This window comes from Leptonotus elevatus, chromosome 3 (assembly GCF_054856555.1).
Source record: "Leptonotus elevatus isolate MCC_2025b chromosome 3, RoL_Lele_1.0, whole genome shotgun sequence".
In the NCBI taxonomy this organism is placed as follows: domain Eukaryota; kingdom Metazoa; phylum Chordata; class Actinopteri; order Syngnathiformes; family Syngnathidae; genus Leptonotus; species Leptonotus elevatus.
Window position 1 is genome coordinate 12243205 of NC_141241.1, and position 16887 is coordinate 12260091.

General features: G+C 41.0%; 3 protein-coding genes across 8 annotated transcripts in view; 2 read left to right on the plus strand and 1 right to left on the minus strand.

Moving 5' to 3' along the window:
• Positions 1-3607, minus strand: part of kif26ba (kinesin family member 26Ba) — a 74130-nt gene extending 70523 nt beyond the window's left edge. For all 5 annotated transcript variants that reach the window (XM_086071112.1, XM_086071108.1, XM_086071107.1 and 2 more), the window contains exon 1: positions 3123-3607. In XM_086071112.1, coding sequence (XP_085927238.1) covers positions 3123-3182 — 60 coding nt within the window. In that variant the 5' untranslated portion in view covers positions 3183-3607. The remainder of the gene's footprint in view (positions 1-3122) is intronic.
• A 1027-nt stretch (positions 3608-4634) lies between these two features.
• Positions 4635-11337, plus strand: LOC147176967 (PWWP domain-containing DNA repair factor 3A-like). Of its 2 annotated transcripts, none has more exons than XM_086070862.1 (14): positions 4635-4784; positions 5200-5267; positions 6689-6984; positions 7691-7880; positions 8035-8166; positions 8247-8317; positions 8693-8769; positions 8866-8926; positions 9001-9076; positions 9303-9353; positions 9703-9974; positions 10189-10413; positions 10485-10573; positions 10649-11337. In XM_086070862.1, the coding sequence occupies exons 2-14, from the start codon at positions 5261-5263 to the stop codon at positions 10755-10757; spliced, it is 1656 nt and encodes a 551-aa protein (XP_085926988.1). In that variant the 5' UTR covers positions 4635-4784; positions 5200-5260; the 3' UTR covers positions 10758-11337. The 2 variants fall into 2 exon arrangements, with proteins under 2 accessions (XP_085926988.1, XP_085926989.1); XM_086070863.1 differs by having other exon boundaries at positions 4696-4862.
• A 1854-nt stretch (positions 11338-13191) lies between these two features.
• Positions 13192-16887, plus strand: part of LOC147176968 (protein ELYS-like) — a 21022-nt gene continuing 17326 nt past the window's right edge. The window contains exons 1-3 of the mRNA XM_086070861.1: positions 13192-13390; positions 15700-15823; positions 16313-16460. Coding sequence (XP_085926987.1) covers positions 15706-15823; positions 16313-16460 — 266 coding nt within the window. The 5' untranslated portion in view covers positions 13192-13390; positions 15700-15705. The remainder of the gene's footprint in view (positions 13391-15699; positions 15824-16312; positions 16461-16887) is intronic.

A 16887-nucleotide genomic window follows, 5' to 3' on the forward strand; every position in this document is an offset into this window, starting at 1 on the left:
GGTTGGGGGCCGGTGGGGTGCCTGGTGGGCCTGCAGTGCCCCGTCCTGCTGCGTTGGGCCGGGGGCGCGGGCCGTGTTGGGGCGGGGGGCGCTCCTGCTCCTGGGTTTGCTCTCCGGCCGGTGGCCCTGGTGGGGCCCGGGGGTCGTCCTTTGGCGCTGCCGCGGCCTGGGGGGCCCTGAGGTGTTGCGCTTGCTCTGTTCCGGCGGGGGTCGACGGCTCCCCTCTTTGGTGGAGATTTTCATGCATGCCAGATCCACCACACCAGCATCTACCGAAACTCAGACACAATCTGTTTCCTCCTCAGGTTATTGAATCGGTGGAGGCTGGTGTCTCGGATCTCACGCGGCTTCGTCTGTCCTTCCTTCCTTTTCTCGGTCTCTCCGTTGGTCTCTTGAGGCCTCCCTGACTATGTTTTTTGGATTTGTTGGGGTCTGGATGTTTCTTGGGCTGGGGAGGAGTTCTGGTGGGGGGTGTCTGGTCGGTGCTGGATTTCACCTTCCTTGGTTTTCTTCGGTCCCCTCGGGTCTCCTGGTGTTCGATTTAGGTGAACGGTATAAGATTTTTTTTTCTAATAGGTTTTCTGGTGAGCTAACAAACACACGCACGCACGCACGCACACACACATACTCACCCACACACACAAAAAAAAAAAAAAAAAAAAATATGTATGTATGTATGTATATATGTATGTATATGTATGTATATATGTGTATATATATATATATATATATTTAAAAAAAAAAAAAAAAAAAAAAAAAAAAAAAAAGAGCAATGATGATGACATTTCCGAATGAACAATACTGAGCTCTTGGAAAAAAAAGAAGAAAAAAAAAAAAAAATATATAGCTCTTGGCTCTCATGGCGGGCAAGTATTCCTTCTGTTGTGTATGCTCAACTGCAAACCTGTTTTGCTTTGAATAAATTGTTTTCAAACTTTTGTTTTTTTGCAAATCACAACAGTCAAGACGCCAGATTCTGCTCATCGACGTGTGTTATTAATACTCAACCGAGACTACTCCTCAAACCCATGGGAACATCAAATGAGCCACAAAGAGTTGGGGTATTGATGTGGTGATACAGCGACTCCTAAAATCTCTCTTAAGAGCTATAATAAGTGAGTTGGAAAGACTGACATGAGAAAATGTTCACAAGAGAGAGGGGGTGGTTAACATCTTGTAACCGTTATTAGGTGCTAGACGTGTGTGTGCGTGTGCAGTTCTCAGTTTGGGGCGTTTGGGGGGAGGGGGGGTGCTGAAAGTAATTTAGAGCTCCTCTGGTGACAAGATCACTAAGCAGCACTATGCAGTCACAAATAGGGCTCTAGTAGGAATCTATATCTGTCTCGTGGGAAACATTCCACATGTATGTACCCCATGTTGCCAATCATAGCACAAATAATGGTATTACCATAGCTGTCAATGCACAGGTGTTCTGTATGGAGAAAATACAAATGTATTGGGAAACATCCATCCATCCATTTTCTATAACATTTATCCTGTTGAGCGTTATGAGGAGCTGGAGCCTATCCTAGCTTACTTCGGGTGAAATGCAGACACTCTGGACTGGTCGCCAGTCAATCGTAAGATACATAGACAAACAACCATTCACACTCACATTAACACCTACAGTATATGCACAATTTAGAGCAGTGGGCCCCAACATTTTGTCTGCCAAGGATCAGTTTATGGCAGGACAGATATTTCGCAAACTGGCAGCCATTCATCTCACAGAGGTCGGGTGCTGATGTACATTTACGGTTTTAAGCGCTTTTCCATTTCCAGGTCACGAAACAAAGCCGATAATTGGATGAACCCCAAACTACACTGTATGCCAGCAGGCCTTCCATGTTTCCACGTTGTTGTTGTTTTTTTCAATTTCCATGAGTGCAATAACCAGGTGTCCCAATACTTTTGCCCATATGGCATAATTTCTAAATATTTTAGTTAGAATTTGGGTGTCGTGTTTTTCCTTCTGTCCCTGTTGTCCATTGTCTGTCTCATTAAGTTTGATTGTTCCACCTGTGCTTGTCGATCCAGTTTCTTGTGTCGTCCTATCAGCTCTAGGGGTCTCGTTGTCTCCTTTGTGTTACTTTAAACTTTGTTTATTTAGTGTTTTGTTTAGTGTGTTTTTTTAATACCCAATTACCTCATTTGCCTTTTTATTATCGTCAAATTACTTTTGACTGCCTACCTGCCTTGCTTCCTATCATTTGGGTCCATATCCATCCCAAAACGTAACAAAGTCCTCCCATATGGCTTGAACAAGATATAAAGCTTATAAATTGTCAAATGTTAAATATTGAATTAGATCATACTGCAATAAATAAACAATATAATAAAATGCAAAAAAGTAACTATACAGAAGTAATATTTTCTTAAGATTTAATCAATACTGCATATCCATCCATCCATGATCTGTATTACAAGATGCTAAATATCATCTTTGAAACTTACTATATCATGAATATGTATACAGGGTCAGTGCTGGTTCTAGGGCCACCACAAGGCTCATGGTGACTGAAAAAGGCTATTAAAAAAATTGTCCATTTTATTTGGTGCTTATTCGGGTTGTGGGTGAGCTAGAGTCAATGTCAGCTGACTTTGAACGTGAGGTGCAGTGCACCCTGGACTTGTTAGCCTTTCAATCGCAGGGCAAATAAATTCACAATCACATTCATACCTATGAACAATTTAGAGTCCCCTGGTTAATCCCTCACAAACACAGAAAAAAAAAACACGCAAACGCCACTCATGCCGCCTATGAGGTGAGATTCGTACCAACAACCTTTTGATGTACAAACCAAAGCTCCACTGTGCTGCCCTCTAATATGATCAAATATAAAAATATAGCACACAGTATACATACAATTTTAAAATAAAACCTGAGCCAAGATTCTAACCCCAAACCTCAAAATCGTGAGACAGACATGCTAACCACTAGGTCACCGTGCTGCAATCATATTGTTCATAAATTTAGTATGGCCCTCAGAGGACTTAATAAAAAACTAAAATGACCACTGATAGAAAAATGGTTCTGTTTCTGCTGGTCTGAGGAATATCTTTGCAAAAGTGAACTGGATTATGTTTTTAATTAATAAATGAATAAACTGAGTTATTCTTACCGTGTATTTTCTGCCCCGGCCGGCCACGGATCTCTCCTTGGACCCAGATAGTGAAGTCATGACGAAGGTGTGCAAAGGGTGCGAAGAGGAGGATGAAAACCGCGGGATCGATTTCAATTAACAACACGCCCCTGCAAAGTGCACTTGAAGCTCGTCAATGTGGAGGCGACTTTGCGCTACTTCCAAGGTGGAAACCACTTGTATTCCTCATTTTGTCCCCCAAAAATAAATGTTTCAGTGAGTTACCTTGAGAGAAACCCTCAAAAGATCTCTAACTGAATCTGTCTCAACGCTGCTTCTCCATCCTTTTCCGCACCAGGTTGACCAGGTACACCCACCACCTTTTATGGACGCACTCCACCGCTAAGCACAAAGTCACGACGTGGATTTTTCTCGAGGAAAAATACCGCGGTTCAGTTCGTGGGTGTCTATCAAGGTGTTTCTCCGAGCGGTAGCCTCCTGTTGACTGTGCGGAGCTCCGCGCTCTGTGGACCGCGGACGCTCACTGACTAGACGCCGGTGGGGCGCACATCTGGATGAGGGGGCGGGGCCTCGCTGCTCTGGAGGATTTTGGTCATTTCTGCTGTGGTGTACCGTGTGGTGCGTTCAACTACCTTGATGAGAGCACGTCATCTAATATTGGATATTCTAAACCTTGAAAAAGCCATGTTTTACATTAGACACAGATTCAAACAAAAATGTCATCAAAAGTGGATACAGGTCAATAACCTGCCCTCTAGAAGCACATATGATTGTTTGCCTGTCACTATAAGTTGCTGGTATTGATAGATGAACAAATTGTTAGCCTCATAGCTTTATTGCCTGAGTCATTTTTTTAATTTTTTTTTTTTTTGCAAAACGACCAAAAACCTAAAAAAGAAAAAAAATCTAGTTGCCTCTATTCAATCTTCGTTGATGACAATGACAATGACCTGAAAATCTACACTGCCATAACGAGAAAAAACAAAAGATTTACATATGAAAGTTCGTGGTGTCACACGGTGTGACAACCCCAAGGTACATTTTCTTTTTTTAACCTTACAAGAATAAAGTGTAATTGCATATTCACTACAGTAGGTAGCAGTGGTGCTCTGATTCTCAAGGAGTATGAGCTTTGGCGTACTTACAGCAATTTGATGGACAAAATATGCTTTAGTCGGGTTTGTTCATCACGAACAAATCATTGGGAAGCATTGCTTTACTGTTCTGCACCTGTCTCAGGTCGTTTCCGCGCATACAGTGCATTATTTACCAGAGCCGTATCTACAGTACTCTATTGTTTACGGTTCAACACTGCTCTCTGCAGTTAGGATTGTGTTACTGCACGCAATCAGATACAGCTGTTGAAGTCATGTGACGCGGTGCTCTCCGAACGATAGGGGGGGGCGATAAAAGGGGCTTTAGAGAGAGTTTGGCTAGTCGGTTTCAAGCAGGGTAAAAAAGATCAAATAAAATAAAAGGTTTCATACATAGTTACAAGATGGCATCCGTTTGTCATGTGACCAGCAGTTATCGTTCAACTGCTGGTCACATGACATTTGGACGCCACAGCCCATAATGGCGGATGTGTAAATGGAGTAAATGTTTAAAAACAAGACCAAAAAAAATAGTGTTAAAACATTTGAGGCAAATTCATTCAGCCTTCTTATTTGAATCAAACAGGTAAATTGTGATACCGGACTAACCACCAGAAGGTCCTGCTTTTGCTTTGGTTTCGTTTCGATTGGGAACGTAGTAATTGTAAGTTGCACGTTGTGTTATGCTTGTCGCACGATAAAGTTAATGCTACAGGCGTTAAAGAGAGGTGGGGACATGCTGCATACGTAGTATTCTATGGCTGTATTTTATGCTCGCCCTACGAATATCAAAGCTTGTTCGCATGGCAAATGTTATCTCTCGCTTCTCGCGTGACGTACTTGTTTGTTAGCTTTGATAGTAAATAACCATGTCGTATGTACCCAGTAGAAAATAATTGTATGCTGTAGTTCTCTGCATTTCCATGGAACCAAAATGCCGATTTGCCTTCTCCGTTCTGTAAAAGCGATTCAACTTTATTTTCTTTATGTTCCATGCATAGAAGGAATCGGCAGATGAAGATATCGCCCGACATCTTTGAAGTCTTGGCTTGATTCTACGACATGAGAGGTAGTAGCCCTTATCATCTTGCGTTTCCCCCCAACATTCACGCAAACATTCACGCAAACATTTTGAGCATTTATTTGAGACCCTGCATAGCCAGAGATTAGAAAAGTACTGACATTCTGTACTTGAGTAAAAGTAAAATTACTTGAATAAAAAATTACTTTGGTAAAAGTACTCAATCAAATAATTACTCTATTAAAAGTACAGACTCAAAAATTTACTTCACTAGTAAAAGTAAAAACTATTTTTGCTGGATGTTTCCTCCTTGTGTCATATAATTTGAAGACCATAAAATTCAAAAGATCATCACTGAACAAACACTTAAACCTGACTAAATCGCCTCATGAAGCCCCTGCAAAAATTTTTTACTCCTCTAGGTGTTACCCTTGGTTTAAACGTGCAATTGAAATTAAGTTTCCACTGCATCAAACAAAAATGCCATTTAGAGGAATTAAAAAATATATCACAAGTGCTTCATGAAATCTGACAGCAAACAAATGGAACCAAGCTGGTCTTATGTATGACATACGGTTGTACCAAAAGGTCTGAGAGAAGCGCTACATGTACAAAATCATTGCTGTTAAGAACTACTATACTTATACTTTTACTATACTATACTTATAATTTTCTCTTTTAAGGTATATCTACAGGTGCTACTCAAAGATTCGTCTGCATCATGTCAGAGCCATCAACAATCAAATTAAAGTAAAGCCCATTAGGAAAAAAATCATTGTGAAATGTAAACCTAACCTCTGTGAGTCACAATATTGAGATAATATACCCTGAATGGTCGATGCAATCAGTGAAGTTCGCTCTCTGTGAGGGTCTCATGACTCCATACAAGGACCCTAGTGTAAAACATGCACTGATAAGTGTTTTCAGCAAAACAATCTCTAAAATCTAAATGTAGCAATGTAAGATGGCTACCGACATACTTCAGCCGCGAGGATCCTATTGGCAGTCCATTCATATGTAAGTCCGTGACTTGTCCTCACTAATAATGAGAGCTGTGCACTTCCGTTAATTGTCAATTCCCATCAAATGTCGCCCACCTTTCCGCAAGTGCACACTGACGCAAAGTCTTGAAAAAATACACGGACTGAGCACCGACTGAAGCACATTTTCGATCGTAGTGAGTACAGAGTAGATGGTCCCTCTCATTCCGTGTATTTTTGCAAGGATAAATAGCATTCGCCGAATATGCGGAAAAACTCAGGGAAAGATGGTAATTGACAATTAACAGTGCTCAACTGCTATGAAATCAGTTCAGCGCACTAGTTGCACATCTGTATTATCAGTCACGCACGTCGTCTTGCCACTATGCCACGTTTGGCTTACTAGTGCGATCCTAAAACGGATGTCATGTTGAATGTACACTCATAATGCTTCATGAATCCCACACAAAATGTGTTGTGGTATTTCAGGTAGACGAAGGAAAACACGAAAAGGGGACCAGACTAAGACATCAAGACAAAAACGGAACCTAAGCCCTTTTCCCCTCCAAGCCACAGAAGAAACAAGTCCTGTGTCGGACTGTAATTTTCACACCGACAGTCAGTCCAATGTGTGCTTGTTGCAATCCACCCCAAAAAGAGGCAGGGGACGACCAAGAAAAACACCACAGGCCTTCACTACGTGCGCGCATTTGCACGGCTTGTCCACCGATCGACTGCCCGACATTTGCGACACGCGCTTGGAAGCAGAGGATGAGAAGGATAAGGTATTTCCTAATACATGTGTGTGAGCCTACATAGATTTAACCCTTCTCCACGATCCAAGCGTGCAAAATTATATCAGGTATTACGTTACGATTGATATTGACAATGTGTCCTTGATCATTTGTTTAAACCACAAGTGTCAAAGTCTGTGTTTGAGGAGGCGAACCTCTAAAACATGCAGGACTGCGGCCCTCGAGGACTGGAGTTTGACACTTATGAAAAGGCGGCCATTTTGCAACTTTCTGTTGATTGGAATTGACGTCACAGTACCTACAGATTCAGCTTGCGAACGTCACGGCTCACCTGTTTTCTGGGTTTTGTCGTGACATTTGCGTAGTGTTTTCACATTGTATCTCTCAGTGTTTGTAACCAATGTGAATGCGGCGCCCACTGTGCTCTCTGCTAGTACAGCGACGCAGACAATGACTCTTGGTACCAAAAACCATCCACAAAATGTTACATATTGTAATTAAAACACAACCAATGCAACTCCATTTGGCAACATCTTTGCTTCTTTGGATTATTTTGTGACCCTTCCATTTTCAGAAAAGGAACAATCTTTTCCACCTGATACAGAATCAGCTGAAAATCAGTGGTTGAGGTCATTAGTGGAATGGAGAAATGTTGAAGTGTTTACTTTGCACTATATTTGCCTGAAATGGTGATTTTTAAATCACCTTAAACCTTACTTATCCCATTGCACCGCAGACATTTGAGACTGAGTCACCACTCTACATGCTGAGGTCTCAGAGCAGGAAGAGAAGCATAGAGGCGGCACCACCAATGACGCAAACCACTTGTTCTCCAGCAAAACTCCGCTGTTACAAGAAATCGAAAAAAAGAACAAACACTGCTTCTTCATCTGAACGCTCACGACCAAGATTTGAACTAAAGGAAGGTAATCTAGCTCTGCGTCGCAATCATGTTCACTAAATTAGGCCAGGTCATCGATCCATCATTTATGTTGAGCTTCTTTTAACGCAATTCATGCTAACTTCATCTCTTGGTGTGCTTCTGTTCTTTCCCCTCTCATCTTCTCAACGTCCAACAAGATGAGTGTTTGTTTTCATCTGATCTGCCAATTGGGTTGAGTGGCGGTCAGGAACAGCTGTCTCTTCTTTCTTTCCCGGAGGATGAGGAAAGTGTTGATGAAGAGGAGCTGCCAAGCTTCTTGATGCAGACAAGTACGATTTGTGTGACTGGCACCTGGTGGGGTCATTACCTGTTGGAAATGGAGTTCATTGTTTAACTCGATGTCTTCCAGGGCCACTTTCTATCACAGAGGGAGTGTTTGTGTGGTGCAAATTCAGACACTTTCCTCCATGGCCTGCTTTGGTGAGTGCAGAATTTCCGAATGCTCTTGAACGTAGCATCTATAATTTCACCGATAGAAGTAGAAAATTGGAGTAAATGAATGTAGCCAGGGGAAGACGTCCAAATTGTTGACTACAAATGAGTAAAATGTTGTACATTGTGTACCGATCTAATGGTGTGCAGGATAACAAGTGCATGTACATGTTATCCAACTGTAATGCTATAAAGAAATTGCTCAAAGCAGATAATGTAGTCTATCTGGCCACTTCATGTAAAATTCATATCTTAATGCAATAAAATAACCTAATTGGAAACTCAAAGTAGAATGAACAATTTCCCAGAAAGTTCTTTATTTGTTGGGAGCCAAGGTAAATTCCTGTTTTGTTTTTTCTACAGGTGAAACGAGTAAATCAAAAGGCAAAAAAGGCCAGCATTATTTTCATTGACAATCGGATAAGTCAACAAAAACGAGGGTAGGAATTTACCTATTACTGTATCCCCCCCCCCCAACCCCCTTTATCCATCTGTGCACAAGAAGCCTAATATTATTGATTGCCATTTTGTTAAAGGATGTCCGTGGCTCTGAAATCCCTGAAGCCGTTTGATTGTGAAGGAGCTAATGAGCTGGCGGTAAGAAAATAAACTCCGTACTGTAATGCAATTTATTTGTTTGTTAATGTTTTCCAACTCTGACTGTGTCCTAGGCCGAGGCCAAAGAAGAACATGCCGCTATGTTGCAGTGGTCCTTGGAGCTGATAACGGACTACAGAATACGCATCGGTAACCGTTTATTTTATTTATTTATTTTACATAGATATCTAACAGCCTTGTCAGCATCAGAAAGTGGGGGTGGGTTGTCAGGCTACTCATAATAATGATAATAATGCATTATATTTGGAGGCGCCTTTCTTGGCACTCAAGGACACCGTACAGTATGTAGAGAGAGGATAAAATAAAAATCAGCAGCAGCATGGTGATTTTTTTTTTTGTTCTCTCCCCTTTGTAGCTTGTGGCTCATTTTGTGGCTCCTTCCTTGAATACTTTGATCATGGCATGAGTGAGTACAAACACACACACACACACACACTCAAAAAAAAAAATAGCACGTGTCAAAGTTATGAGGTTGTTTTGTTTTGATGTATTAATTTTTGCTCTTAAGTCAAAGCCAATAGTGGCAGAATGACTACTTGCATATCTCAAGACACCGCTTAGCCCAACCTGTCATAGTCCTTGTGTTGGCCATTTTCTGTACAAGTAAAACACAAATAAAAACATTTCTAGACTTTTTGATACAGCTTTTGTATTGGAAAGCATTACATTATGCACAATGTGCAAGTATACTTAATGTCTGCTGAGTGTAAGTATTCCTGTCGCTGTGGTCCTGATTAGTCTTCCCCCTCGTTCAGGTTATCCAGTGAGGAGAAAGCACCCGCATGCTCCCTCGGAGCAACTCAGCATTGCTTGCGAGTCCTCGGAGCAACTCGCTATTGATAGGGAGTTGGCGATGGAGGAAGAGGGACCGTCATTGAATCTCAAAGAAGGTGGTGAACAGCAGGAGCAGGTCAACAAATGTGCCAAGAGGCTGCTGCCGGATCGGACCCAAGCTGCACACAACCGCGCCAACGAAAAGCTGGTGTACTTTATTGTCAAGCAGCGCATGGTGGAAGGACGACTGCTGGTATGATTTAATGGAGGGTGAAGTTTGGGGTTTTTTAGCTTTGGTTTGTATTGTTGTTGGCAAACCCGCTGAGTATTTATTGATCTTTTTTTCCTGATGTAAAGGACACTGACACTGAATTTTTCAAATGTTTTTTTGTGTGTAATTCTGCTAATTTACAAACTCCAAATGGTACTTGGCAGAGGTAGCTAACACTTTTTCCACGATCCCTCAGGCTGTGATCCGAGGTCAGGCGCAATCGAGGTGGCTCCAGTACTTTCAGAGATCCAACAGGAAATATTTTGGAGTGGAGACTTACCTGGAAGATAACACGCAATTAGACAAGGTGTACAGTTACCTGAATGAGCTCTACGAGACGGCTGTGACCACAGGTCAATGCCAAAATGTTGTCCGATGCATGGAGCACATCCCGTTTGTTTTGGACGTGCTTCTTCCCGAGGTGTGTCATACTTCTTTGATCTATTAGGAATAGAATTATTATTAATGCGTTTTTTAACATTTGTTTTACAGGCTTTAACATACGCCATTGCTGCAATGCACGATCTTTCGATAAAGAAGGCAGAAGAAAAATACTTAAAAGGACGTAGTTTAAGTAACAGGTAACAATTTTTGGGTACATTTGCAGTGAAAAAAGTTCTGAATGTGATTACTTTTCTTTTTGTTTGTTATTGCAGGGAAAGACAAGCGTATGACTTAATGATTGAGCAGTTCTGTGAGAGAAAAATCCTAGCACCTGGACACAACGCTTTATTTCCAACGGATATCTTAACTGGACATAATTAAATTGAATGACTCGTCATTCTCATGAACTATACTAAATCTGTTTCTGAAGGCAAGACTAAAACATGTCAAAGCTTACACACACAATTTCACAATGAAATCCTAGGACAGTGCTCATCCTCATGCACAATGCAAAATAGCAGAGGTGTGGGCATTTTGATTCAGTCAGTGACGGATGCCCATTTTGTTGACGATTGATAAGGAACTTGGAAAACTTGACTAAGCATTTCCGGAAGTGGGGTTTAGTTTGTCAATGTAAAAATAGTAACTGGTACTAACGAGTCATTAATGGGCGGACACTCGAAATCCATTGATACCCACCTCTGCTAAATTGTTCAACACTTGAAACTACAAAACAAGCATTCCTTTAAGGGCTTTGTGTTATGCAGCAAGGAGTCTTGCCCAAATTCATCCTACAAAGTTGCTTACCCAACACGCAATTGTCCATCCCACTACATCATTGTATGTGCCCTCTCGATCAAATCATGTGTTTTTGGTGAATTCTGTGCCAAAATTGTGAAGTGTCTTTGTATAATATTGAAATTTCAAAAGTCTGTAAGTAAATTTAACAAACTTTCCTTTGCTTCTGATTTCGAATTTTGTTTTTGTCCATTTGTTGTCTTCTGCATATGTAATAGGATACAATATAAGTTTTCAGGCATAACGACCCTGGAAGGGAAACCATACCTACAATGTGGTCTGTGACAAACGACAACCTTCAAGCCATGGCTGGCTCCAATATTTTAGTCCTGCCCACTAAGCATTTATATGAAGAATGCCGTAATCATTGCTTTAAATTTGTGATACCTGGCCTTATTTCAAAGTATCGGTACTCCCTGATACCAGTATTGGCTGCCCTTTTGTGGCCGGTTAATCAAGAACTACAAATTAGAAAAATCGAACTTTGGCATTATGTGCAATTTTAAGTATATATATAATATATATATATATATATAATATATATATAATATATATATATATAATATATATAATATATTATATATAATATATATAATATATTATATATATATATTATTGGGATGTATAGGTATTTCTTCAAAATTTGCTGTCATTGTAGCTTTGGGAAATTTTGTATATCAAAAGAACGAGTGGTACTGTGACTTGGCATCAGTGACTACTTAAGAGTAGGGGACTAGTAGCTACTGGTATATGTGGCGGGGGGGAAATTGTATTGAACATCCCTAAAAATGACCATGCATTTATTAATTATTAAATAATTTTACTTGAAGTACAAAAATAAAATGCGATATTTGGAGTGTTGGTGTCAGGTTCAGGCAACCTAGAACATTTAATAAACAATCAGAAAGGAAGACGAGATTTATATTATTTTTACTCGCCGTGTTTGCAGTTCAGTCTCCTATCCACTCTGAAAACACTTTGCCGCTCCCCTTTTTATTGGATTTTTGCCCTAGTTACATAGAAGCTGCTATTCTAAAGGAGGGGACACACACATCAGCTTCAAAGCAGTCACATATACAAATCATCGTGCAGATAATAATGTAGACATGTTTTTCTTCAGCACTGAAAGTTTCAAGGTCAAGCTTCAATCGCAAAACATTCTTGCGATAAGGCCACAAGTTCTGGTTAAGAGAAGCATGAGTCATACTCCCTTTCACAGAATAAATGCTTCACCATTCTTGGAAGAGAAAATATGTGGTAAATATACATACATTAATCCTAACAATCGGATATGGATGGAACTGGAGAAGACCTAGTATGGTATACAATTTGACATATGGGTTGTAACGAGTGTCTACATAGAAAACCTTGGCAACAGTTTCCAAACAAGGTTTTAGTGTTTTTTTTCCCTCCAATTGACAATTCAGAATATCCGTCCATTTATAATTATTTCCGCAATACAAGGCTTCATTTCCACTGTGTATTGTATTGCTTTTGCCTGTGACTATAGCATACAAATCAGGCATGTTATTATAGTAGTCAAACAACATTGTATCACATCTTCAAATAAAAAATAATCCTCACAAATCATATTACAACAATTCAAAGTCCAATGCTTTTCAATGAGTGGGGAGCGTCCTTTCACTGAGAAAAATGCTGCATTCTTGGTAAGTAGGAAATCGGAATTATCCCAATTGGATTGTGTCAGTTCTGACCTCAAAGCATTCGAGGGAAATGTAAATACAAGACATATGCTCATGTAACAAAAACAATTTATCGGAATCACCCATCTTTGCGTTGAACGCTTTGAGGGCTGTACTGGGACACCGCGAGTCGGATAAACCGGACTTCAAATGTTCCTCGAATGCAGCATAAGACCACCATTTTGATTTGTGACGTAAGATTTGATTTGTCAATACAATACATGTAATACAACCGCCAACCAAAAGAGGGGGGCACTGCAGAAGTATTTACGTCGACTATCGCTAAACACGAGACCGAAGAAGTGCTTAAAGCCATTCACCCACAGTGGAAATGGCGCTAGACGATGCTGAAGCTTGAAGTTCATTTTAGAAGCTTTTAAGACTTGCCATCTATCAGAAGTGCCAAGCAGCAACATCCGCGCCGTGCTGATTATGACGGCCAACAATAGGCACATTCGCCAAGGATAACGACATCTTCGTGGTTGTCGATAAAAGCCATCCAAAGGAGGCAAGGTAACGTTATGACAACGAGTCCAGCGGCTAGCAGGCGGCACGTTGCATCACGTTTTCCATTGCTATCGATGAGCTAGCTCACCGATCATAGCTTTTTGAACCTGCATATTATTACCCGGTATACACAGATTCTGAGTGGGAAACGACCTATCGCCGATAAAGTGAACGTGTACAGTGATACAGCTAGTAGCTAAGGTACATGCTACTGTTTTCCTTGAAAGACCACTCGAGCTCTTTGCAGTTCCACTGCACCTGGTTAAAACTAGGCGAATCTTTTCATGCGATTGCCATAAAACGTCGTTTAACAAGCGGTAAGAGTACAACCAGCATGGAAGCTTGAACTGATACATGGCAACGATTTTGCAACTAATGTAAAAACGGACACATTTTACACTGACGCGCGTGATCAAAGTCTTATATTTACTTACCACACAACTACGCTGCACTAAATCCTATTAAAACGGCAACCGCATTTAATATTAGACCATATCACGGACTCTGTGTGGCTCGTTCATTTATTTATTTATTTTAATCGCTTTAGTTGGACACCGGTTATCTTGCCGTGATCGGTAACTCGTGCTGGCGTGATTTATTTTAGTGTACTGTGTAGGCTGCCGTTCAACCGTCTTCCAGATGAACTGCCTCCTGATACCTGTTGTGGCCGTTAGGACAATGTCCGTCCAATAATTGCGCGTAGATTCGTCACAAGCTACATCGAAATTGTTCAACTACTACGGGCGAGTTACGGCAAAATAACGCTAGGGGGCCAGTTGCTGGTCACGGCAAAAAACCAAAACAACAAAAAACACTGCCTTTTAGTTGCACGCTATCATTCGTGACCTTGTGGGGTAACTATATAGCCTGATAAGTTAGCCGAAGTGAATGGAAGGCGGCTTGACGCGTAATGAGTTAATAAACAAGTGGCGATACAGACACGGAGCGCGAATGAACATGCAACTGTTTATTTACATCATGCCAGCCAGGCTAACGATCTGTGCTAACAACTGGTGATGCTAATCTCTACAGTGCCATGCTGGCAAACAGAATCAGGTTACGTGACATTTCGCATACTTTCTTTTATAAGTTTGTGCTTTTGTTATTAGATTTGCCCACTTAGGAGTCATTTGGGGTGTGAAGTACTATGTCATATGTATAAACGTTATTTAAATAATGTGACCTGATTGTGGGCAGCTGGTAAACTCATCGAAACTGCCGTTGTTGAATATTAGTCTAATTTTGTGTGGCTAAATGTGTGTTTAGTAGATGTTAAGATCGCGTGTTGATGCTGCCCTCATAAATTGTGCTGTCTGACAGCCTCGTTGCGCGGGAGTCCGCTTGAATCCACGGTGTTGTTTTTCATGCAACCTTTAGGGGGCACCATTTCATTATGTACCTTTATAATTATCGATAAAACGGTGCCACCGAGGAAAAGACTGGTGGCAGAGAGGAAGATGCTGAGGTTCTCTCGGGAGTGACCAGGATGGAATGAGTACATCAGAGGGACAGCACGCACATGTTAGAGGCTTTGGAGATAGTCAGAGAGGCCAGACTGAGATGGTTTGGACATGTTTTATTGGCAGAAGGATGCTGAATTTCCAAATGCCAGGCAGGAGGTCTAGAGGAAGACCAAAGAGGAGGGTTTATGGATGTAGTTAAAGAGAACATGAAGTTAGTTGGCGTGAGAGCAGAGGATGCAGTGGGCAGGGTTAGATGGAGGCAACTAATTAGCTGTGGCGACCCCTGTAGAGAAAAGTTCAAAGGAAAAGAAGAATAATTATCGATAATTTTCATAATTATCTATCCTGTTCAGGATTCCAGGTGAGCTAGAATCGATCCCAGCTGACTTAAGGCGGACAACTCCCTGGACTAGTCGCCAGTCGAAAGAGACACAACCATTCACACTCGCATTTATGCCATCACTGAGTGGGAGTTGAGACAAAACACATGTGCACATCTTATCTTACTAAATTTGCAACTTTAAAGCTCGTCATATCTCACTGAGCAGCACAGGCTTGCAAGTGCATGCATGCTTTGATCTCTTTAGCAGACACATGCTTATTACTATTTGCTAGTTTGCATACTAGTGTGCGTGCTACTTGTGTACAGTGTATATGGATATTCAGGCAATACAATAATGCATTAAGTTTGAGTCTGAATAGAATTATGTCTAATTTTGGTAATTTGAGCTGAATACGTTTGGAGAATTACGACAATACACTAAAAAAAAAGTGCAAATACTGGAGAAAAATAAATGTTTTAACTTGTTTTACCATGTATCCTGCATTGTTTTTTTTGTTTTGTTTTTGCAGTGAGCCATGGATGAGCTGACAGCACAGGTCACCAGTAGACTGCCTTTCCCTGCGGCGACCCTCAAGGTTGTGGGAGAGGATGAGATCACACTGGACTCTGTGCTTCACGGCAAGTTTACGCTTGGTAAGTGCATTTCTCGCAAAATAATGCATATATAGATATATATATAGTTAATAAATACTTGGGCAGGCCACCCAAGTAAACTGGCCACCACCCAAGTAGATTTTAAGAAAAATTAATTAAAAAAAAAATATATATATTTTTTTAAATGTATCGCGACCAGATATTCCGCATATAACATTAGTTCGCCGTCACTCACTTGTGGATCATGAGGTTAGAGGAGACGCAAGTAGCAGGATTGAGAGGTACGTTTGGCTTTGCTTTGTTTGCTTGGGTGTTCAAACTCCGAGAATGAGGTTAAACACCGAGACATTTTTTACTCAGATTTTTGGGCCGATTTCCGATTTGTATAAGCTCCGAGACGTTCAAACTCCGAGGTTCCATTGTATTGCAACAAAGTTTTAGTGTAACAGTCTTTTTAATTTACATTAACATTTTTTATGCTTGCCTAATGAAACCTGACAAAACGTCTTTTTTCCTTTGTGCATGGAGGCCATGGAAGACATGCTTGGCTTGCCTGCGGCCCCCATCTCGAGTTTGTCCACGCAATGACCGGAGAGCGTCTGTCTGCGTACTGCTTTAGTGGTGGAGAGCACCCGCCCACTGTACTCACCGCGATAGACTTCAGCTGGCTCAAAAGGTCAGAGTGTGACTGTATCCCGTTCTTCCTGTCTTTACTTTGTAACCGCAAATTGATTTCCACCGGTATGATTTTCACTTTAATTTGTACGTGTCTTTGTTACCATAAATCAGAAACAACCACACGGATGGAAAATGGAGGGAGTTGTTTACTTAGCTTAGTTTATAGCAGACGGGTGTAACGTCACTGAATCGCTCTTCTTAAATCCATAACTTCTTCTTTAATCTATAACTGCTTCAAACATCAAAGTTTATGTACAAATGGGAAAAAAAAAAGATTTGTTGACTACATGTTTCTGCAAAGCAAGTGCTTTGTGACAAATATGACTGAAAGCGCAATTCAGTATAAAGATCTTGTATCTAATGTAATTATCAAGTTAAATGCATTGGTTATTCAAGGGCTTTCACAATTCGTATCTGACCTCAAT